At 40.1% G+C, this 22557-nt stretch overlaps 1 protein-coding gene across 3 annotated transcripts in view; it reads left to right on the top strand.

Moving 5' to 3' along the window:
• LARS1 (leucyl-tRNA synthetase 1) overlaps window positions 1–22557 on the top strand; it is a gene marked incomplete at its 3' end in the record, with an annotated part of 79118 nt that overhangs the window by 24473 nt on the left and 32088 nt on the right. For all 3 annotated transcript variants that reach the window (XM_080696404.1, XM_080696405.1, XM_080696403.1), the window contains 13 exons: window positions 1429–1496; window positions 1604–1829; window positions 2386–2473; window positions 2557–2633; window positions 3096–3149; window positions 4192–4332; window positions 8719–8796; window positions 13398–13483; window positions 13572–13637; window positions 13732–13814; window positions 14742–14880; window positions 15807–16019; window positions 18029–18086. In XM_080696404.1, the coding sequence (XP_080552530.1) occupies window positions 1429–1496; window positions 1604–1829; window positions 2386–2473; window positions 2557–2633; window positions 3096–3149; window positions 4192–4332; window positions 8719–8796; window positions 13398–13483; window positions 13572–13637; window positions 13732–13814; window positions 14742–14880; window positions 15807–16019; window positions 18029–18086 (1377 nt within the window). The remainder of the gene's footprint in view (window positions 1–1428; window positions 1497–1603; window positions 1830–2385; window positions 2474–2556; window positions 2634–3095; window positions 3150–4191; window positions 4333–8718; window positions 8797–13397; window positions 13484–13571; window positions 13638–13731; window positions 13815–14741; window positions 14881–15806; window positions 16020–18028; window positions 18087–22557) is intronic.

Raw genomic sequence — 22557 nt, 5'->3', positions numbered from 1 at the left:
ATCTTCTTGTCTTAGCCTCCCAAATGCTAGGATTACAAGTGTGTGCCACCATGCTCGGCTTGGAAACATTCTTGCTAGGTTGATAAGAGTCTCGTTACTGGCTGAGGCTTTCTTCGAACCTGTAATCCTCCTGTTTCAGCCTCCCAACTACTGGGATTACAGGCACGTGCCACCATACCTGGCCTGTCCCAAGCATTTTGGATAAGAGATACTCAGCCTATATAGCTAGTGGTAGGGATATCTTATATTTGAAATCTACATTATTGGTTTTCAAAGCATTTTTTTTTTTTTTTTTTTTTTCCTGTGGTGCTGGGGATGGAACCCAGAGGCTTTCTACCTTTGGGCTACACTCCCAGACCTATTTTGTATTTTATTTGGAAACAGGATCTCACTAAGGTGCTGAGAGCCTCACTAAGTAGCTGAGGCTGGCTTCGAACCTGCACAGTCCTCCTGTCTCAGCCTCCCAAGCGCAGGGATTACAAGCGTGTGCCACCACGCCTGGCTTCAAAGCATTTTCTGTTATGTGTTTCTTAAGACACTCTTGTGTGAGACACAGCATACTATATAGATCAGAAAAGGAAGACTCAGGGTGGTTATGACTCCTTTGGTGATGGCTATTCTTTAGGACCTGCTCTAGGAACAGGATTAGCGTTGTGTCTTTTAACTCCTATTTTGATGAAAACCATGTGGATCTGATCAGCACACCAATGGCAGTTTCTTTACTGGAAGAAGTGTTTTTTTGTGTGTGATACTGGGGATTGAACCCAGGGGTACTTTACTTCTGAGTTACACCCTCAGCCCAATTTTACTTACTTTTTAATTTTGAAACAGGGTCTTGCTAAATTGCTAAGGGCCTCACTAAATTGATGAGGCTGGTCTCGAACCTGTGTTCTTCCTGTCTTAGCCTCCCTAATACTAGGATTATAAGCTCACATAATGGGTGATCACATCCAACCAAGAAAGAATTTTTTTTTTTTTTTCCAGAACTGGGGATTGAACCCAGGGACATTCTACCACTTAGCTACACCCTTGGCCCTTTTTAAAAAATTCCTTTGCCGGGCGTGGTGATGCACGCTTGTAATCCCCACGCTTGGGAGGTGGAGACAGGATCACACAGGTTCAAAGCCAGCCTTGTGGCTTAAGAGACCCTGTTTCCAAATCAAAAAAGTATAAAAGATAGGTCTGGGAGTGTAGCCCGGAAGTAGAAGGGTTTCCAGGAACCCCAGTAACACCAGGAATCTTTGGTCCTTATGTCTCAGCCTCTCAAGTGCTGGAATTACAAGCAGGCACCACTATGCCCGGCTTAAGAAAAAATTATTCTAACAGTACAAGAACGTGTTAGAAATTTGAATTTATTTTCCCACATTGGTTAGTAGGTTTAATTAAACCAAGTCTTTTTTTTTTTTCTTGTATGTTTGTTTTGTTTAGGGTGTTGGACCTCAAGAATATACTTTATTGAAATTGAAAGTGTTAGAGCCATACCCATCCAAATTAAGGTAGGTTTGCAAAGAGTTACAGTTTCATTATTTCTAAACTATCAATTTCTTTTGTGAAAGATTTCATATTTTTTTTTTTAACATAAATCAATACTCTTTCTTCTTAGTGGCCTGAAAGGCAAAACTGTTTTCTTGGTAGCTGCTACTCTTAGACCTGAGACCATGTTTGGACAGACAAACTGCTGGGTTCGTCCTGATATGAAATACATTGGATTTGAGACAGTGAATGGTGATATATTCATTTGTACCCAAAGAGCAGCCAGGAATATGTCATACCAGGGCTTTACCAAAGACAACGGAGTGGTGCCTGTTGTTAAGGAATTAATGGGGGAGGTAAGTTCAATAACACCCTTTTTATTTTTATTTGTATAGTTAGAGGAATATTTCAACAATGAAATTTGAGGAAAAAGAATTAAATTTTTTTTTTTTTTTTTTGCCAGGCGTGGTGGCACACGCTTGTAATTCCAGTATTCCAGGAGGCTGAGACCAGAGGCTTGTGGTTCGCAGACAGCCTCAGCTACTTAGTGAGGCACTCTGCAACTCATTGAGACCCTGTTTAAAAATAAAGAATACAAAATAGGGCAGGGGGTGTAGCTCGGAGGTTGAATGCCCCTGGGTTCCATCCCTAGACCCCCGTACAAAAAAAAGTAAAAAAGAAAATTTTTTTTGTAGTATTTGAGAATACTTAAAATCTCTTAGTGATTTTTAAGTATACAATACATTGTTAGTAACTATAGTCACTCTGTTGTACAATAATAAATCTCATGAGCTTGCTCCTGTATATTTTTCATTACCACCTTCTTGAACTTAAAATATTTAATACTATTTTAAATTTTAATGCTTACAAATAAATTTCTTCAGTCTATGTGCTGATCTTTTTCTTACACAGGAAATTCTTGGTGCTTCACTTTCTGCACCTTTAACATCATATAAGGTGATCTACGTTCTGCCTATGCTCACCATCAAGGAGGATAAAGGTAAACAGCGTTACTTATTTCTGTGACTACTTTGGTAATTACATTCTGGTCATATTAGTTAATCCCACACTTTCTTTTATAAGGCACTGGTGTGGTCACAAGTGTCCCTTCTGACTCCCCTGATGACATTGCTGCCCTCAGAGACTTAAAGAAAAAGCAAGCAAGTATCTGAGTTTCATTTTCTTATTTTATCTTCACTGTCTCACTGGTTGCATACTGCTGAACTACTCTCAGGTTATGCTGAATAGATAAATATCTTTAAATTGCTGTCTCTAATTTTTGTTTTACTGTTTCTATATTTTTTGTGGTTGGAATTTTTAATATAATGTTTCACGGAGTTTTTGGAAAGGTTTTGATATATTTTTATGCAACCAAGACTATGAACTTCAGTTTATGTAATATGTGTGCATGTGTATTTTTGCATTTGGTTGTCCAGTTTCATCACTTAAGCTATTTGTTTTTAAAAGTGTGCAGATACCTTGTGAGGTATTTGGCAAAGTTAAAAAATTGTTCTGTGTCGAGAGAACAAATAATAGTTTCAAAAAGTTAACTGTTTGCTTCACTCAGTGATTATACTAGTAAAGTATTGATCATTAGTGGTAACTTGTGAATATTTTTGTAGGCCTTACGAGCAAAATACGGAATTAGAGATGACATGGTTTTGCCATTTGAGCCGGTGAGTGTGTGGATGATCTTTTTCCTTTTTCTTTTTTGGTATTGTGTATTGAACCCAAGAGTATTATATCTCCAGGCTATACTTCCAGTTCTTTTTACTTTTTATTTTGAAACAGGGTCTGGCTAATTAAATTGTTGAGGGTCTTGCTAAGTTGGTGAGGTTGGCCTTGAACCTGTGATCTTCCCGTGTCAGCTTCCCAAATATTGGTATTACAGTTGTATGCCATTGCACCCAGCTTCACATTCTTTTTTTTTTTTTTTTGGTCAGAAAAAAAAGAGCCAATGTTTTCCTTGTAACAAAACTAAATAATTGGTAGAGTTTGAAAGTAGAGAGGGAATTTGCTTAAGAATTTACTCACTTTAATTTGCTACCTGCTGTGGTAGATAACAGTGAGTTTTCAATAATCATTTTCTTACCACATGGCACCTGCAGTTCTAGAACAAACAGCTTTTTAGCATCATCAGTTTCATAGTCACTTGGTTATCTTTGGATAACCAATCTCCTGGCTTGTAAAGACGAATTTTGTCAAGTTACTCTGAAGGCTTATCTGTAACTGTAACAACTTTAATAGAATCCTATACAACTCTGTCTTATGTATTTTGTGTTTTTGTATTAGTGCCTACAGAAAGAAAAAAAATTGAATTACTAGCACATAACTTTTTTGAAGAGTCCAGAAGATTTAATATAAACCAAAAGCAAGACCATCCCAAAAAATAGTTGTTTGTATCTTTTTTTTTCTTACTAGTTTCAGTCTTATTTAGTTAATTCTCTTAGGATTGATAGCCAGGGAAGGTGTATTTGGTGTTGGTGTGTTTGGTGGGGAGGAATATCAGTGGTGTTGGTGGAGAGAGTTTGATTTCTGTGGAGTGGACGAAGTCACAGCTGGAAGTTAGTAACTCTGTGATTACAACATGTCACTGCTGTAATGATACGTGAAACCTCAGAATACTTCTTTAAACAGAGGCAAAAGAAGTATGCTCTATAAAGTTGTTTTTGTGTCTATTCTCTGTGAGTAAGTTTTAGACATTTTTGTTCTCTACAGGTGCCAGTCATTGAAATCCCAGGGTTTGGAAATCTCGCAGCTGCAACCATTTGTGATGAGATGAAGATTCAGAGCCAGAACGACCGGGAAAAACTTGCAGAAGCAAAGGAGAAATTATACTTAAAAGGGTTTTATGAGGGTGTAAGTGATCATTTTTATTGTTTTTATTTGATTTGCTCCAAGCTTTGTGGTTTCTTCATGTGTGTACGTGCGTGCACGCGCATGTGTGTTTGTACTAGGATTTGAACCCAGAGGCATTCTGTTTTTTTTTTTTTTTTTTTTTTTTTGGTGGGATCAGGGGTGGAACCCAGAGGCTTTCTACCTCCGGACTATACTCCCAGACCTATTTTATATTTTATTTGGAAACAGGGTCTCAATACGTTGCTGAGTGCCTCACTAAGTAGCTGAGGCTGGCTTTCATCCTCCTGTCTCAGCCTCCCAAGCGCGGGGATTACAAGCGTGCGCCGCCACGCCTGGCTCGAGGCATTCTGTTTTTATTTGATTTACTCCAAGCTCTATGGTTTTTTTTTTTTTTTTTTTTTTTTTTTTTTTTTTGGGTGGGTTTCTTGGAAACCCTTCTACCTCCGGGCTACACTCCCAGACCTATTTTTATGTTTTTATTTGGAAACGGGGTCTCTTAAGCCACCGCGGCTGGCTTTGAACCTGAGCGATCCTCCTTTCTCCGCCTTCCAAGCGCGGGGATTACAAGCGTGCGCCATCACGCCCGGCTCTGTGGTTTCTTAAGAGTGTGTGAGTGTGTGTGTGTGTGTGTGTACTAGGAATTGAACCCAGAGGCATTCTACCTCTGAGCTATAACCCCAGCCAATTTTATTTATTTATTTTTAATTTATTTTTAAGTTTTTGCGGAACTAGGGATTAAACCCAGGGGTGTTCTATCTCTGAGCTACACCCCCAGCCCTATTTTTTATTTTGAAACAGAGACTCACTGAGTTGCAAAGGGCCTCACTTAGTAGCTGTGAACTGTGATCCTCCTGTCTTAGTCTTCCAAATGCTTGGATTACAAGTGTGCACCATCACGCCCAGCTTTTATTTATTTATTTTTTGGGCTCTGGGAATTGAACCCAGGGTCATTCTATCTCCAAGCTATGCCCACCCCCCCATTTTATTTCTTATTTAGAAACAGGGTCTCACTAAGTTGGGGAGGGACTCACAAATTGCTGAGGCTGGCCATGAACATGCATTCCTTCTATCTTAGCCTCTCAACTACTGCGATTACCAACATGCTCAGCTATTTATTTATTTTATGGTACTAGGGATGGAACCCCAGTGTATTCTACATCTGAGCTATACCTCCAACCCTATTTTATTCTTTTATTTTGAAACAGGATCTCACTAAGTTGCAAAGGGCTTCATTAAGTTTCTGAAGCTGGCTGTAAATCTGTGATCCTCGTGTCTCAGCCTCCCAAGTACTGGGATTACAGGTGTGCATCATCATGTCTAGCTCATATATATATTTTTTTCTGTGTGTGGTATAGGATATTAAACCAAGGGCATTCTCTCCCTGGAGCTATGCCCCCAGCTCTATTTTTTTTTTTTTTTTTAAATTTAGAAGCAGAGTCTTGGTAAGTACTGAGGCTGGCCTTGAACTTGTGATCCTTCTGTCTCAGCCTCCTAAGTCCTGAGAATACAAGCATGTGCCACCATGTCCAGCTCAATTTTATTTATTTATTTTTATTTTTTATTTTTCTGCAGTGCTGGAGATTGAATCCTGGTGCATTCTACCTCCAAGCAACACTCCCAGCCCTATTTTATTCTTTATTTTTGAAATAGAGTCTCAATAAATTGTGAAGGCCTTTACTAAGTAGCCATGGCTGGCTGCATTACTGGGATTACAGGTGTGGGCCACCACTCCTGGCTCTTATTTTTTATTTTGAAACAGGGTCTTACTATGATGAAAGAAAAAAAGATAACTTCAACATAGTTTAGTCAATACGTAGATTTGAGAGAGATTTACATGAGATTATGTTCTATTTCCAAATTTTTTTCATGTCTTTTTTTTTTTTTTTTTGGGTGGAACTGGGGATGGAACCCAGAGGCTTTCTCCTTCCGGGCTATACTCGCAGACCTATTTTATATTTTATTTGGAAACAGGGTCTCACTAAGTTGCTGAGAGCCTCACTAAGTAGCTGAGGCTGGCTTCGAACCAGCGCGATCCTCCTGTCTCAGCCTCCCATTCTTAAAAGAAATGGAGCAGGGATTACAAGCATGCGCCACCACGCCCGGCTTATCATGTCTTTTTCAAAAAACATTTTCAAAATTAGAAGTTTTTGCTACAGACAGTGGTGCATACCTGTAATCCCACTCAGGAAGCTGAGGCAGAAAGACTGCAAGTTTAAATAATCCTGGGCAATTTAGTGAGACATTATTTCTCAAAATTTAAAAAAAAAGGCTGGAAGGATTGGGGATATAGACCCCTGGGTTAATTCCAGGGACCACCAAAAAAAAAAAAAAAGGCAAAAAAAGGAAGAAGAAAGATTATATATTTGTTCCTTCTATGAATCTCTTTTTAAAAATTTTTTATTGGTGCATTGTAGTCATCTTAATGGGATAAAAGACTTGTGGAGACATACATGCACACATCATCCAATTAGCCCATACCCGATCCCAACCCCATTCCTTCCCCATCCTTCCTTCTCATGCTTGGGTTAGTGATTGACTTTGATATGTTTGTATAAATACATCATGTTTCTCTAGGAAGTAAATTTCTTTTTTTCTTTTCTCTCTCTCTTCTTTCTGTAAAAGAGATTCCAGCCAGGAGCACTTGCCATTGAGGGAATTGCAGCCAGGGATGTTCTGCATTTCAGCTATATCTTCAGATCTTTATCCTTATTTTTTTGAAATTTTGAAAGCCAGGTATGGTGGTGCACACCTGTAATTCCATTACTTGGGAGGCTGAGACAGGAGAATTTGCAGGTTTGAGGACAGTCTCAGCAAGTAGCGAGCCTCTAATAAACCTAGTGAGACCCTGCTATTTACAAATAAAAATAAAATAGGCCTGGGGATGTAGCTCAGAGGTAGAATGCCTCTCAGTTCAATCCCCAGTAACACACACACACACACACACACACACACACACACTGAATTTCTTAAACTGGGTATGGTCATGGTACACACTTGTAATTCATGGGAAGCTGAGACAGGAGGATCACAGGTTTGAAGCCAGCCTCAGAAACTTAGGTAAGGCTGTAAGTAACTTAGACCCTATTTCCAAATAATAAAATAAAAAGGGCTGGAGCTGTAGCATAGAGGTAGAATGCCCTTGTGTACGATCCCCAGTAACACAAGAAATAAATTAATTAAAAGAAATGAGTTTGTGGTACTGGGGATTGAACCCAGGGGCTTTCTACCTCTGAGCTATACCCCCAGCCCCATTTTTCATTCTTTATTTTGAAATAATCTCAGTAAGTTGCGGAGGGCCTCACTTAAGTAGCTGAGGCCGTCTGTGAACATGCGATCCTCCTGTCTCAGCCTTCCAAGTACTGGGATTACAAGCAGTGTGCACTAGCACACCCAGCTCAAGAAATAAATTTCTTGAGATCTTTAATTTTAGTTCATATTCTTATGCTGTAGACTCTGGAGTTTTATTGCAAGCGAATACTTTGTCTTCTTTTTTTAAGTTAAAGAGTTGATATTTTAGGTAAGCAATTACATTTAGTTCATTAATTTATTTGTTATTGCCTACTCAGTGCCAGTTGAGCATGACAGACATGTTTTGAACTACTTTTCTCAGTTGTATACTTGTTAATGTGGCTAAATCCATGGAAAGAAGACTATTCTAGAAAAAGTAAGGATCCCACCAAGTGGTTAGCTGCTTGGAGCTGAAAGTTTTTTTTTTTTTTTTTTTTTTTTTAATGGTATTGGGAATTGAACTCAGAGGCATTCTACCTCTGAGCTATACCCAGGCCTTTTTTGGGGGGCGATACTGGGGGTAGAAACCAGGGACATTCTACCTCTGAGCTACATCCCCAGCCCTTTTTTATTCTTTATTTTGAAACAGGGTCTCACTGAGTTGCAAAGGGCCTCACTAAGTAGCTGAGGCTGACCGTGAACCTCAGTCCTCCTGTCTCAGCTTCCCAAATGCTGGGATTACAAGCTAGTGCCACCACGCCTGGCTTAGCCCTGTTTTATTTTTTTATTTGAAACAAGTTCTTACTGAGTTTTGGGGGCCTCAAGAGGTTGCTGAGGCTGGCCACAAATCTGTGCTCCTCCTGTCTCAATCTCCCAAATACTGGTATTACAGCTCTATGCCATTGTGCCTGGCTTGAAATATGTATTTTTAGGGACACCAATGAGAATGCTTTTTATTGCTTTTTCTTCTTCCAGATGAAGTTGTTTGAGCTACACACAAAAAAAGTATGGTTGTAAATATGATAAATCTTAATTTTACACTAAATATTTTGGTTGGTGGTTGAAGGAAATTTTGTTTTGGAAAATCTGAAAGGGAAAATCAGAGTAAATCTTAACTGTATTATATGTGTTTCTTTTACTCCCTTCTCATCCTTTTAGGTAATGTTGGTGGATGAATTTAAAGGACAGAAGGTCCAGGATGTAAAGAAGACTATTCAGAAGATGATGATTGACAATGTATGTTATAGGCTATCCCCTGAAGACTGTTTTAGAAGAGCTGTTAATGAATAGACTTACCAGTGTTATTAGCAGCGAGTTTTATTGTAGAACCCAGAACTGTATGTTAAAGATACCATGTAATTTTATGACAGCATGTAGGCCTACTTAGCAGTCAGTGAACTTGAAATCCCATGTGTAATATTGATGAAGGAAAATAGAGTTCTAAAGCCGAGGTGTGCAGAGCACACACGGAGCTTTCACTGGTGCTTGTTGGCAGTGGCTGTTGTACACACTGGTACAGTACTTCCCAGCCTCTCTTTTCTCTGTTGCTTTACTTTATTACTTTCATCTGCCCTTTAGCTGGCCATTTTTGTCACAACTCTTCTATTAGCTACTTAACTCTTGAAATGTCAACGTTTTATTGTCCTGTATACCCGTAATACAGAGATACAATGGTCTATTAGGCTTATTAAAAAAAAAAAAAAGAATTTCAATACCTGGGAGTCTGAGACAGGAAGATCGTGGGTTTACGGCCAGCCTCAGCTACTTAATTGAGGTCCTCTGTAACTTAGTGAGACCCTGTTTCAAAATGATAAAAAATAGGCCCGGGGGTAGAATGCTCCTGGGTTCAACCCACAGTACTGCAAAAACAAAACAAAACAAAAAAAGCAGTTCCCTTATATATCTTTGTATATTCTCTTACGTTTCTCTTTTTTTTGTGTGTGTGTTACTGGGGATTGAATTCAGGGACATTCTAACTCCAAACTACATTCCCAGCCCTGTTTTATTTATTTATTTGTTGTTATTATTGTTTTATTGGTGGTACTTGGCCCATTTTATTTATTTTTTTATTTTGAAACAAGGTTCCACTAAGTTTATGAGGGCCTTGCTAAATTGTTGAGGCTGTCCTTGAACCTCTGATCCTTCTGTGTCACCTACCAAGTACTGGGATTACAAGTGTACACTACAATGTCTGGCTTTCTTTCTGAATTCTTATTATTCATATGTTGGGCCTCTTAGACCCTAGATATCCGTTTACTCTTCTTTGCGAGAAAGTTTCTCAACTTTTTCTTCTTGAAGTTTAACTTTCTAAACAACTCATTAAAAACAACTTCTTAGTCAGGCATGGTGGCACACACTTGTAATCCCAGCATTGGGAAGGCGGAGACTGGAGGATTTGGTTTGTAAACAGCCTCAGCTACTTAGTGAGGTCCTTGGCAACTTAGTGAGACCTTGTTTCAAAATAAAGAATAAAAAAATGGGGCTGGGGATATAGCTCGGAGGTAGAGTGCCCCTGGATCCCCAAAACAAAACAACAACAAAAAAAACCTTCTTGGCATGGAAAATTTAAAATGTACAAAAAAGTAGAGTAGTATGATAAATTTGTTTTTTTTTTTTTTGTTTTTTTTTTTTGCTAGTCTGGGGATGAAACCCAGGGGCATTTACCTCTGAGTTATACCCCCTGCCCTATTTATTATTCTTTATTTTGAAACCGGGTCTCACTGAGTTGCAGAGGGCCTCACTAAGTAGTTGAGGTTGTCCATGAACCACGATCTTCTGGTCTCAGCCTCCCAAATGCTGGGATTACAAGTGTGCGCTACCACACCCGGTTTGTATGATAAGTTCTGAGATACCTATTACTCAGCCGCATCAACTACTAACTTGGGGCCAGTTCAAGCTGACTCTTGGGGCTGAGGGTATAGCTCAGTGGTGTAGAGCACATACATAGCATGTGTAAGGCCATAGGTTAAAATTTCAATACCAGAAAGAGATGATTCTTGTTTTCTGAATGATCCTTTTTGGTGTGTGTGGTACTCCTCAGGATTGAACTTGGGTATTCTATCTCTGAGATCTATCCCCAGCTCTATTGTATTTTTTATTTTGAAACTAAGTTGTGGAGGAGCTCACTAAGTTGCTGAGGCTAGCTCTGAACCTGAGATCCTCCTGTTTTAGCCTCTCAAGTACTGAGATTATAGGAGTGTGCCGCCATACCTGGCTTAAATGATCCTTTTCAAAAATAAGCTATTATTTTATGAATATGAAATTTTAATCTTGTTTCCCTGAGGTAAACTATTGATATTTAAGATATTTGTAAATATATTGGTAGGGTATGTCATCTGACTTTACTTGGAGAGATCTGGAAAAGGTCAATTTGGGCTTCATGAAAGCCCTGATGTAAAGACAATTTAATATTTATTTCTTGGGTTTGTTAGATTCCACAGATAAAGTTCTTTCAGTCTCTTGCTTAAAAGGGTTTAAGCTAAGTGACCATTCTGGGAACTGAATGGGAAAAATTGGTGGGTTGGAAATCAATATCCAATATGCTTTCAGGTAATCTCTATTTTTACTATGATCTTAATTTTATCCCCTGGTTCAGAAACACTTTTTTTTTTTTAAAGGGCAATTGCTTCTTTGCCTAGTGTATATTTAGGGTGTCTGGAATTCTGACCCCTTTAAGAAGCTTCAATTTGTCCTCTCCTCTTTGCAGTCGTGTGTGTGTGTGTGTGTGTGTGTGTGTGTGTGTGTGTGTGTGTGTGTTGTGTGTGTTTGTGTGTGTGTTTGTGTTTACATGTGTGTGCGTGCGTGCTTTTGGACATTGAACACGGCATTCTACCTCTGAGCTACACCTTGAGCCCTATTTTATTTCTTACTTGGAAACGGTCTTGCTAAGTTTATGGGAGCTTCACTGAGTTGCTGAGGCTGGCTTTGAAGTTGTGGTCCTCCTGTCTCAGCCTCCCAAGTACCGGAATTACGGGCCTGTGGCATTGTTCCCGACTTATTTTATTACTAGTCTTATTTTATTTCTTATTCCAAAACTAGATCATGTTACTAAGTCCTGAGTCTTTTGGAGGTAATATAATGCAAAGTGGATTGCTTTCAGTTTTCTCTACTGCTGGCTTAAGATTCAGCTAGCTTTCTTACTTTTGCTGAACAGTATTTCTCATCCTGCTTTTTGGCTTGTAAAATTCAGTTGATAAGCCGGGCGTGGTGGTGCACACTTGTAATCCCAGCGATTGGGAGGCTGAGACAGGAGGATTACACAGGTTCGAAGCCAGCCTCAGCTACTTAGGCTCTCAGCAACTTAGTGAGACCCTGTTTCCATAAGTAAAAATAGGTCTGGGAGTATAGCCCCGAGGTAGAAAAGCCTCTGGGTTCCACCCCCAGTTATTTTTGAAACAGGGTCTCACTGAGTTGCAAAGCCTCACTAAGTAGCTGAGGCTGTCCTCAGACTCCAGTGCTGTCTCAGGCCACCACGCCCAGCTTAAACTTTATTTTAAAAAATTACCCTAGCTGAGTGTGGTGGCACACGCTTGTAATCCCCATGCTTGGGAAGTGGAGACAGGAGGATTGCGCAGGTTTGAAGCCAGCCTCCCTGGCTTAAGAGACCCTGTTTCCATATAAAAATATAAAAAATAGGTGTCTGGGAGTGTAGCCCGGAGGAGAAGGGTTTCCAGGAACCCCAGTACCACCAAAAAAAAAAAAAAAAAAAAAAAATTACCTTACTCTAAAATGTTTTGGGCTATAAGACATACTTATATTTTGACACCACAAATCTTTAGTAACATGATACTTTTTTTTTGGCAGTACTGATGGTTGACCCTAGGCATTCTACCTCTAGAGCTACACCCCAGTCCTATCTTTTATTCTTTATTTTGAAACAGGGTCTCAGTTGCAGAGGGCCTCACTAAATTGCTGAAGCTGGCCATGAACCTTCAGATCCTCCTGTCTCAGCCTCCCAAGTATTGGGATTACGAGTGTGCGCCACCAAGCCCCTTTAGTAACAATATCTTTCATGCTTAATCTTTTTGTATTTACTTTTTAGAAAAGTAACAATTGGGGCTGGGCATGGTGTAATCCCAGCATTTGGAAGGTGGAGACTGGAGGAAGCTACTTAGTGAGGCATTTGCAACTCAAATGAGACCCTGTTTCAAAAAATAAAAAGACAAAAAAATAGGACGGGGTGGGGGGAGGTATAACTTAGAGGTAGAATGCCCTTGGGTTCCATCCCCAGTACCGCCAAAAAAAAAAAAAAAAAAAAACAGTATTTGATGCATGTAATTTTCTGTTTTCCATATTTATCTAGTTTTTTTTTTTTTTGTGGTGGTACTGAGGCTAAAACCCAGGGGCTTTCTACCTCTGGGCTATACTCCCAGACCTACTTTATATTTTATTTGGAAACAGGGTCTCACTAAGTTGCTGAGAGCCTCACGAAGTAGCTGAGGCTGGCTTTGAACCTGCGCGATCCTCCTGTCTCATGCTCCCAAGCACAGGGATTACAAGCGTGCGCCACCACACCTGGCTGTTTTTCATATTTTTATAACAAGGATAAAAAGCTATCATAAGCCTAACTATCAAACTGTAAGATTAGAAACTGCTAAATTTTTAATTTCTTGCTGAAAGATAATCAGTGACTAAAGGAAAGGGATCCATGTGATGAAGATGGTTATCTTTTGAAAACTAAGTATTGTATAGAAAGAAAGATAATTTTCACCTCTGGGAAGAGGAAGGATATAATGAAGAATGGGCTTTGGTTATTGGGGTATTGGCATTTTTAAAAAAGTATCATCCTTGAAGAATGGAGATTGATTTAATATGTACTTTTATTTACCTTTATTTAGGGAGATGCACTTATTTACATGGAACCAGAGAAACAAGTGATGTCCAGATCTTTAGATGAATGTGTTGTGGCTCTCTGTGACCAGTGGTTAGTTTTTCTTACGGCAAGAAAATTCAATTAGTCACTTTGCTCTCTCTGACTTACTTAAAAAACAAAACAATTTTTTTATTTCCAGGTACTTGGATTATGGAGAAGAGAACTGGAAGAATCAGACATCCCAGTGCTTGAAGAACCTGGAAACGTAAGATGGGAGAAGATGATGGGAGAGGAAAGGAGAAGAGAAGCATAGACAATGTTAATGTGCAGGAAGACGTTTTATTTTTTGCTCTTTCTAGGTTCTGTGAGGAGACTCGGAGGAACTTTGAAGCTTCCTTAAGCTGGCTACAAGAACATGCTTGCTCAAGAACTTATGGTTTAGGTAAGCAAATTAAATGTTTCTGTTTTGATCTCTTTGCCAAATATATAGCAAATATACACCCCCCCCCCTTTCCCCTTCTAGTGTTTTTTGTTTGTTTGTTTGTTTTGTGGTACTGGGAGTGGAACCCAGAGGCTTTTCTACCTCTGGGCTATCCTTCCAGACCTATTTGTTTATACTTTATTTGGAAACAGGGTCTCACTAAGTTGCTAAGAGCCTCACTAAGTAGCTGAGGCTGGCTTCGAACCTGTGTGATCCTCCTGTTTCAGCCAAGTTCTGGGATTACAAGCGTGTGCCACCACACCTGGCTTCCCCTTCTAGTGTTTTCTAAATTGGAAGCAACAGGTTTTGGTTAAAGGGTATGGAACACTAGGATGTGTTCTATCATCTGCCAGGTGGTAGAAGTATGTCCTCTCTAATTCATATAGTTTTATTTTGAAGATTTAAAGAAGTTTATTAAAAAGATAGAAATAAAGAAAATAGATACAGCCCCATGCCATTGGCATGGGGGAGTGACTTGAAATGAATACACCCTAATTCATATAGTTTTTTTTTTTTTAGTACTGGAGATAGAGCCCAGGGGCATTCTACCTTTGAGCCAGACCCTTAGCCCTCTTTTATTTTTTATTTTGAAACAAGGTCTTTCCAAATTGCTGAGAATCTTGCTAAAGTTTTTGAGACTGGCTTATAACCTGTAATCCTCCTGTCCCATTTTTATGGTGTGACTTTATTATACAGAGACTTTAGAGTTTCACCCATTTTTTTTTTGTGTGTGTGTGTGTACCATTTTATTTTTATTACTCATGTAGAATTTAAGAACTTCCTAAATAAGTAATTTTGTCAGTGCCTTAGTCACCTTTTTGACAGTATGGATTCTGTAGATGAAGTGTCTTTTAGAATCCTCGTGTTTTAATTCTTTTTATTTTGCAGGCACTCGCTTGCCTTGGGATGAGCAGTGGCTGATTGAATCGCTCTCTGATTCCACTATTTACATGGCATTTTATACAGTTGCACACCTGTTGCAGGGGGGTAACTTGAATGGACAGGCAGAGTCTCCGCTGGGCATCAGGTTGGTAGAGTTCTAGGAAAGGGGCATAGTGGATAGTAAGCATTGTGATAAATTGATTTACATCTTGAGCCAGGCACGCTTGTAATCCCAGTACTTGGGAGGCTGAGACAGGACTGCAGATTCGAGGCAAGCCTCAGCTACTTAGTGAGACCCTCTGCAACTTAGGAGACCCTGTTTCAAAATAAAGAATAAAAAATAGGGCTGGTGATATAGCTCAGAGGTAGAATGGCCCTGGGTTCAATCACCAGTACTGCAGAAAAAAAAAAAATTTACATCTTGAAAAATTACTTTTTTTTTTTTTTTGAAGATTTAAAGAAGTTTATTAGAAAGATAGAAATACAGAAAATAGAAATACAGCCCCATGCCAAAAATGGCAAAGGGGTGTGACTCGAAATGAATACACCCGAAAAATTATTTTTTATATTTCTTTTCATAAGAATTCAGTTAGCAGAATTTTATTATGAAGTGTTTATTTTATTATGAAACTGAGAAAAAATAAGTTAGCCCCTCTATTATTTATTATCACCTGTACTTCATTTTTTTTTTTCTTTTGGTACTGGTGATTGAATCCATTCTACCTCTGAGCTACACCCTCAGCCCTATTTTATATTCTTTATTTTGAAACAGGGTCTCACTAAGGTGCAGAGAGCCTCACTAAGTAGCTGAGGCTGGCTGCAAACCTGCAATCCTCTGTCTCAGCCTCCCAAGTAGTGGGATTACAAGTGTGGGCCACCACGCCTGGCTTCATTCTTTGTTTTTCTTTTATATTCCTGTTCTTCATTCTTACAGGAGCCTGTTGTCCTTATTTGTTCTGTAACTGCATTGGGAATGACTACTAATTCATGATTAGATAATAATTATTGATTCTTTAAAAGAAATTTTATACACACATATACATATAACTTGTCTATTTTATTTCAACACAGACCACAACAGATGACTAAGGAAGTTTGGGATTATATTTTCTTCAAGGATACTCCATTTCCTAACACTCAGATCCCAAAGGAAAAATTAGATCTGTTAAAGCAGGAGTTTGAGTTCTGGTATCCTGTGGATCTTCGAGTCTCTGGCAAGGATCTTATTCCAAATCATCTTTCATATTACCTTTATAACCATGTGGCTATGTGGCCAGAACAAAGGTGAATGTTAAAATAGATTTGGACTAGATTTATTGTCAACACAGGTGTCTTGTGGCTTTAAGTATTTAAGAAATTATTGTGGAGGATGTAATTAGATTTACCAATTTTTTTCATATTGAATATATGGTAATGCAGAAAGCAGACCTCTTACCTGTTACATCTAAAACCCCTCGTATCAAACGGGTGTGGTGGCACACGCTTGTAATCCCAGCATTTGAGAAGCTGAGACAGGAGGATCACAGTTCGCGGACATTCTCAGCTACTACTTAGTAAGGCCCATGCAACTCAGACCCTGTTTCAAAATAAAGAATAAAAAATAAGTCTTGGAGTGTAGCTTGGTAGAATGCCCCTGGGTTCCATCCCCAGTATTGTAGAAAATAAATAAATCCCCTCATATCTACCTCGGACCACTAGAGAATGTTCTATTTCAGGTGCATTGACAGCATGCTAATAAATAATTTGACCTGTTCTGTGCAGGAATAAAGGCAGTTGGAGATGGGTCCTAAAGAATTAGGACTGAAGGAACCTTTTCCTTAGACTTGGGAGCCCCAGTGTTTTAGAATTAGAATTTGTGTATGTCTATAGTCCTACCGTCTTCTTCCATCTTTACCCATATGCGTCTCTGCTTTCCCTGTGGTTGCTCAAGTATCTGAAGAAACAAACTCCTCAGTCTGTTCAAATTTTATTTCATAAAACCAAAACAGTCTAAGAGAAATTTAAGAATGACATTGCATTTTTTTTTCTTAAGAATGAAGAGAAGATTTTTTTGGTGTGTGGTACTGGGGATTGAATTTAGGGTGTTCTGCCTCTAAGCTGTACCTCTATACCTTTTTATCTTGAAACAGGTTCTCACTAACTTACTGTTCATTGGACTTGAACTTGAAATTCTCTTGTTGCAGCCTCCCGAGTACTGATTTTACAGTCATGTACCACCACCTGGCAAAACATACACTTAATCTTAGCCAGAAGTCTTGAGAAGTGATGGATCTTTATATTTTTTAATTTATACAAAGATACAGTGCTTTATATCTAGTACTGTCTCTTGCTTTGCTCAGTATGTTTTTCTTGCTACTGCTGTTGTATTGAGGGCCATTTTACCTTTAAGCTACATCCCTAGTCCTATTTTATTTTTTGTTTTTTATTTGGCTTTCACTAAGTGGCTGCGAACCTGCAATCCTTTTGTCTCAGTCTCCCAGGTACTGGGATTCACCAAGTACTTGCATGCACCACCATGCCTAGCTTCTCAGTATGTTTAAATATTTTTTAAGCTGGGTGTGGTGGTGCACGCTTATAATCCCAGTACTTGGGAGACTGAGACAGGAAGATTGCAGGTTTGCAGCTAGCCTCCGCTACTTAGTGAGGTCCTCTGCAACTTAGCAAGATTGTTTAAAAAAAATAAAGAATGTCGGGTGTGGTGGCGCACGCTTGTAATCCCAGCCTTTGGGAGGCTGAGACAGGAGGACTGCGGTTCACAGCCAGCCACAGCTACTTAGTGAGGCCCTCTGTAACTCAGTGAGATCCTGTTTCAAAATAAAGAAAAAATCAGGCTGGGGGTATAGCTTGGAGGTGGAATGTCCCTGGGTTTCATCCACAGTAGTGCAAAAAAAAGAATGAAAGATAGGGCTGGGGGTGTAGCTTAGAGGAAGAATTCCCCTGGGTTCAATCCCCAGTACTGCAAAAAAGAGGTCTTTTAGATTCATATAGATAGGTCTGCCTTTTAAAAAATATTTATGTCATTGTTTGTGTGCAGCATTATTTATATACCCAGTCCTTTGATTGTTCTCATGTGTTTTCTGTTAAAGGTAGGATTCCAATTGAAGGTGTGACTTAGTGGTATAGTACTACATATACCATGGTTTGATCCTCAGCATCAAAACAAAAACTAGAATTGGAATAAATATCTTTGTACATTTGTCTAAGAAAACTTTTATAATTAACATCTCAAAATTTTAAGCATAAGCCACAATCCTTAATTTTTATTTTTTCTCTTTAAACATTTATTTGAGAAGTAACAAATGGCCTATGGCTGTGCGAGCAAATGGACATCTCCTCCTCAACTCTGAGAAGGTAAGGCCCATTACCTCTTGAAAGTTTAAGTTCTTTGGAAGTTTTTTGGGCTTAAGAGGCTGCATTTTTTTTAATAGAAAAAATAAAAAATATGAGTGAATCAGAGAATTAAAAACCAATCCAAATGCTGGGTGTGGTGGCACATACTTGTAATCCCAGCATTTGTGGGGGCTGTGGTCAGCCTCAGCTTACTAGGTGAGGCCCTTTGAAGCACAGTGAGACCCTATTTCAAAATAAAGAATAAAAAATAGGGCTGGGGGTGTCACTCGGAGGTAGAATGCCCCTGGGTTCCATCCCCAGTACTGCCCCCCCCAAAAAAAAAACCCAACCTATCCAGGATGTTTAAGACTTCCAGGTATGGTGGTGTATGACTAATCGCAGTGCTTGGGAGGCTGAACAAGAGGATCATAGATTCGAAGCCAATACTTGGTAACTTAGCAAGACAATTTCAAAATAAAATTTAAGAAGTACTGGGAGTGTAGTGAGGTAGATTATCCCTTTGTTTAACTCCCAGTAAAACACATGCGTGTGCACACACATACACACACATAGAGTTTAGGACTAACACCATAAATTATTATTATTATTGTTTTTGTAATAGTAGGGATTGAACCCAGAGGTATTCTACTTTTTTTTAATTTTAATTTTTTTAATTGGTGCATTATAATCATATATCACATTGGAATACAAGACTTGAGAGGATATTCAAGCACACATCATCCAATTAGCCCTCATCCAGACCCCATCCCATTCCTTCCCCCTCCCTGATCCCATGCTTGTTTGGTGATTAACTTTGATACATTTATTTATGTACCTCCTGCTTTTTAAAGAGGCTCCATCCTCCCCTATTCCATACCCTCTGATTGGTCACCTTAGTTGCTTTACTATAGGGCCCTTCTATAGCTTGACCTGTTCCTGTTGCCCCTTTCCTCCAGTTTTTGCTGATTAGGGGAAGCATCTGATTTTTATTTTCTGCGATATTTCTCTGTGCATGCTGCGTTGCAATTACCGATCCCACTCTTGACGGCCACAGTAGTGGCCTGGCTACCCAGTGGACTGATCTAGACCTCCTGGCTCAAGCAGCGGCCTTGCCTCATGGGAGACCCCGATTCTGGTCTCGCTGGCCCTGACACCATCCTAACCCCTCAGCTGGTTCCGATCCCGGCCTCGGAGGCCCCAGTAGTGGCCTTGCCTCACAGCAGGCTCCAATGCCCGGCCATTGGCCCCGGCACTGGCCTCAACCCTCGGCAGGCTCCAATCCTGGCCTCAGAGGCCCCAGCACCGGCCTAGCCTCACGGCAGGCTCCGATCCTGGCCTCGCTGGCCCCGGCACCGGCCTAACCCCTCGGCAGGCTCCGATCCCGGCCTTGGAGGCCCCAGCACTGGCCTTGCCTCATGGCAGGCTCCGATGACGGCCTCGCTGGCCCCAGCACTGGTCTAACCCTTAGGCCGGCTCTGATCCGGCCTTGGAGGCCTCAGTAGTGGCCATGCCTCATGGAAGGCTCCGATGCCGGCTGCTGGCCCCAGCACCGGTCTAACCCAGAGGTATTCTACTTTTGAACTATACTCTCAGCCTGATTTAATTTTTCATTTGGAAAGAACCTGTGATTGTGTGTGTGTGTGTGTGTGTGTGTGTGTATGTGTGTGTGTATGTGTGTGTGTGTGTGTGTGTTACTGGGGATTGAACCCAGGGGGCTTCTACCTCTGAGCTGCACGCCTAGCTCTATTTTTTGTTTTTGTTTTTGGTGGTACTGAAGTTCTTTGAAACCCTTCTACCTCCGGGCTACACTCCCAGACCTATTTTATACTTTTTATTTGAAAACAGGGTCTCTTAAGACAGTGCGGCTGGCTTCAAACCGGTGTAATCCTCCTGTCTTCGCCTCCCAAGTGCGGGGATTACAAGTGTGCGCCACCACGCCCGGCTTCTAGCCCTATTTTTTATTCTTTATTTTGAAACAGGGTCCCACTAAGTTGTGAAGGGCTTCACTAAGTAGCTGAGGATGGCTGCGAATCTGTGATCCTCTTGTCTCAGCCTCCCAAGTACTGGGATTATAGGCCAGTGCCACTATTCCTAGCTAAATTAAATTTTAATTTTTAAAATTGGGCAAGTGAGCCAGGTGTGGTAGAGCACGTTTGTAATCCCAGTAGTTGGGAGGCTGAACAGGAGGATCGCAGGTTTGAAACCAGCCTCAGCTACATTGTAAGGCACTCTGCAACTTAGTGAGACCTGTTTCAAAATAAAAAATAAAAAATAGGGCTAGGGGTATAGTTTGTAGGTAGAATGCCCCAGCATTCAATGTCTTTGAACTGAAAGAAAGAAAGAAAAAAAAAAACTAGATGAAATAGAGGGAGATATGGTGAAAAGTTTATTATACTGCTTTTATTTAGAATGGTAAAAGGTGTTACAAATTGTGACTGGAATAGAGAGGAAAAAACACAAAGGAGAGAGGGAGACAGGGACAAGAAGTGTAAAGATCTTAGCATCATGATCCCATAAAAGCTGCTTTTTTTTTTTTTTTTTTTAATGTGGTACTGGGAATGAAACCCAAGCTACACCCCTAGCCCTGTTTTTTTTTTTTTTTTTTGGTGGTACTTCTACCTCCAGGTTACACTCCCAGACCTATTTTTATACTTTTTTTTATTTGGAAACAGGGTCTCTTGGCTTTGAACCTGCCCGATCCTCCTGTCTCCGCCTCCCAAGCGTGGGGAGTACAAGCGTGCACCACCACGCCCAGCTTTTATTCTTTGTTTTGAAACAGGGTCTTACTGAGTTGGAGAGGGCTTCACTAAGTAGCTGACGCTTTCTACAAGCTGCAATCCTTCTGTCTCAGCCTCCCAAATGCTGGGATTACAAGCATGTGGCACCACACCCGGCTTAAGAGCTTTCTTATTAGGTTAAGAAAGTGGTTGGGTGCTTTTGCTTTTTACTTTATGAAAATAGTAGAATAATAGGATTTTGAAGTTTGTCGATTTTTTTTTTTTTTACAGGGTTGGAACCCAGGGGTTTTCTAACTCTGGGCTACACTCTCAGACCTATTTTATATTTTATTTGGAAACAGGGTCTCACTAAGTTGCTGAGAGCCTCATTAAGTAGATGAGGCTGGCTTTGAACCTGCACGAGCCTCCTATCTCAGCCCCCCAAATCCTGGGATTTCAAATGTGTGCCACCATGCCTGGCTCATAGAATTTTTTTAAGCATCACTTAATGCTTCTTCCAAGATAGCATATTATCCCTTTCTATGTTACCACCACTACCACCTCATTGCTACTAATATGTTTGATTCTTTTACAGGGTGCATAGGCTTTTATCTCATAACTATTCTTAATATGAGGTTATACAAACATACAGAGCTCCTCATTCTTTCCTGTAATACATTTGTGTATTATTAAAGAAGGGTACTTCTAGCCATGCATAGTGGCACATGCCTACAATCCCAGCACTTGGGAGGCTGAGACAGGAGGATCTCAGGTTTGAGGACAGCCTCAGCAAGTAGTAAGACTCATCAAGCTAGCGAGACCCTGTTTCAAAATAAAAATAAATAGATCCACAATATGCTCCAGCTATACCACTCCTGGGTATCTTTCTAAAAATCAGAGAACTAAGCCAGGTGTGGTGACGCACGCTTGTAATCCCTGCGCTTGTGAGGCTGAGACAGGAGGATTGTACAGGTTCGAAGCCAGCCTCAGCTACATAGTGAGGCTCTCAGCAACTTAGTGAGACCCTGTCTCCAAATAAAATATAAAAATTAGGTCTGGGAGTATAGCCCGTAGGTAGAAAGCCCCTGGGTTCTACCCCCAGTACCACCAAAAAACAAAAAAATAAAAATAAAATCAGGGAACTACACTAATGTATGCATATCCGTGTTTGTAGCACAATTCACAATAGCCAAATTATGGGACCAACTTAGCTGTCCATCAACAAATGAATGGATCACAAAATTGTGGGATATCCACACAATGGAATTTTTTTTTTTTTTTTTTTTGGTGGGTCTGGCGATGGGACATTCTACCTCTTAGCTACACCCCTTACCCTATGTTTTATTCTTTATTTTGAAACAGGGTCTTACTAAGTTGCAGAGGGCCTCACTAAGTAGCTGTCAGCGAACCGTGATCCTCCAGTTTCAGCTTACCAAATGCTGGGACTACAAGCATGCGCCACCACGTCCGGCCACACAATGGAATTCTACTTAGCAATAAAGAAGAACAAAGTTTTGTCATTTGTAGGAAAATGGAAAGACCTGAAGAACATTATCTTAAATGAGATTAACTAGTCACAGAAAGTGAAGGGTCATGTGTTTTCTCTAATGTGTGGAAGCTAGGGAGTAATTGAAGTACTGGAGGGACTCCAGATAATGGAGGAGAAACCTCAGTGGGGCCAGAGAGGTGGTCTAAGGGAAAGGGAGGGGGAAGAGAGAGGATCAATGAAAGAATTACTAGCAATAGCAATAGCTTTGTGTGTATATGTGAACATA

The sequence above is a fragment of the Muscardinus avellanarius genome (assembly GCF_963383645.1).
Source record: "Muscardinus avellanarius genome assembly, chromosome: 1".
NCBI classification, from domain to species: domain Eukaryota; kingdom Metazoa; phylum Chordata; class Mammalia; order Rodentia; family Gliridae; genus Muscardinus; species Muscardinus avellanarius.
The sequence above is the reverse complement of the archived record's forward strand: the minus strand, read 5'-3'. Positions and strand labels throughout refer to the sequence as shown.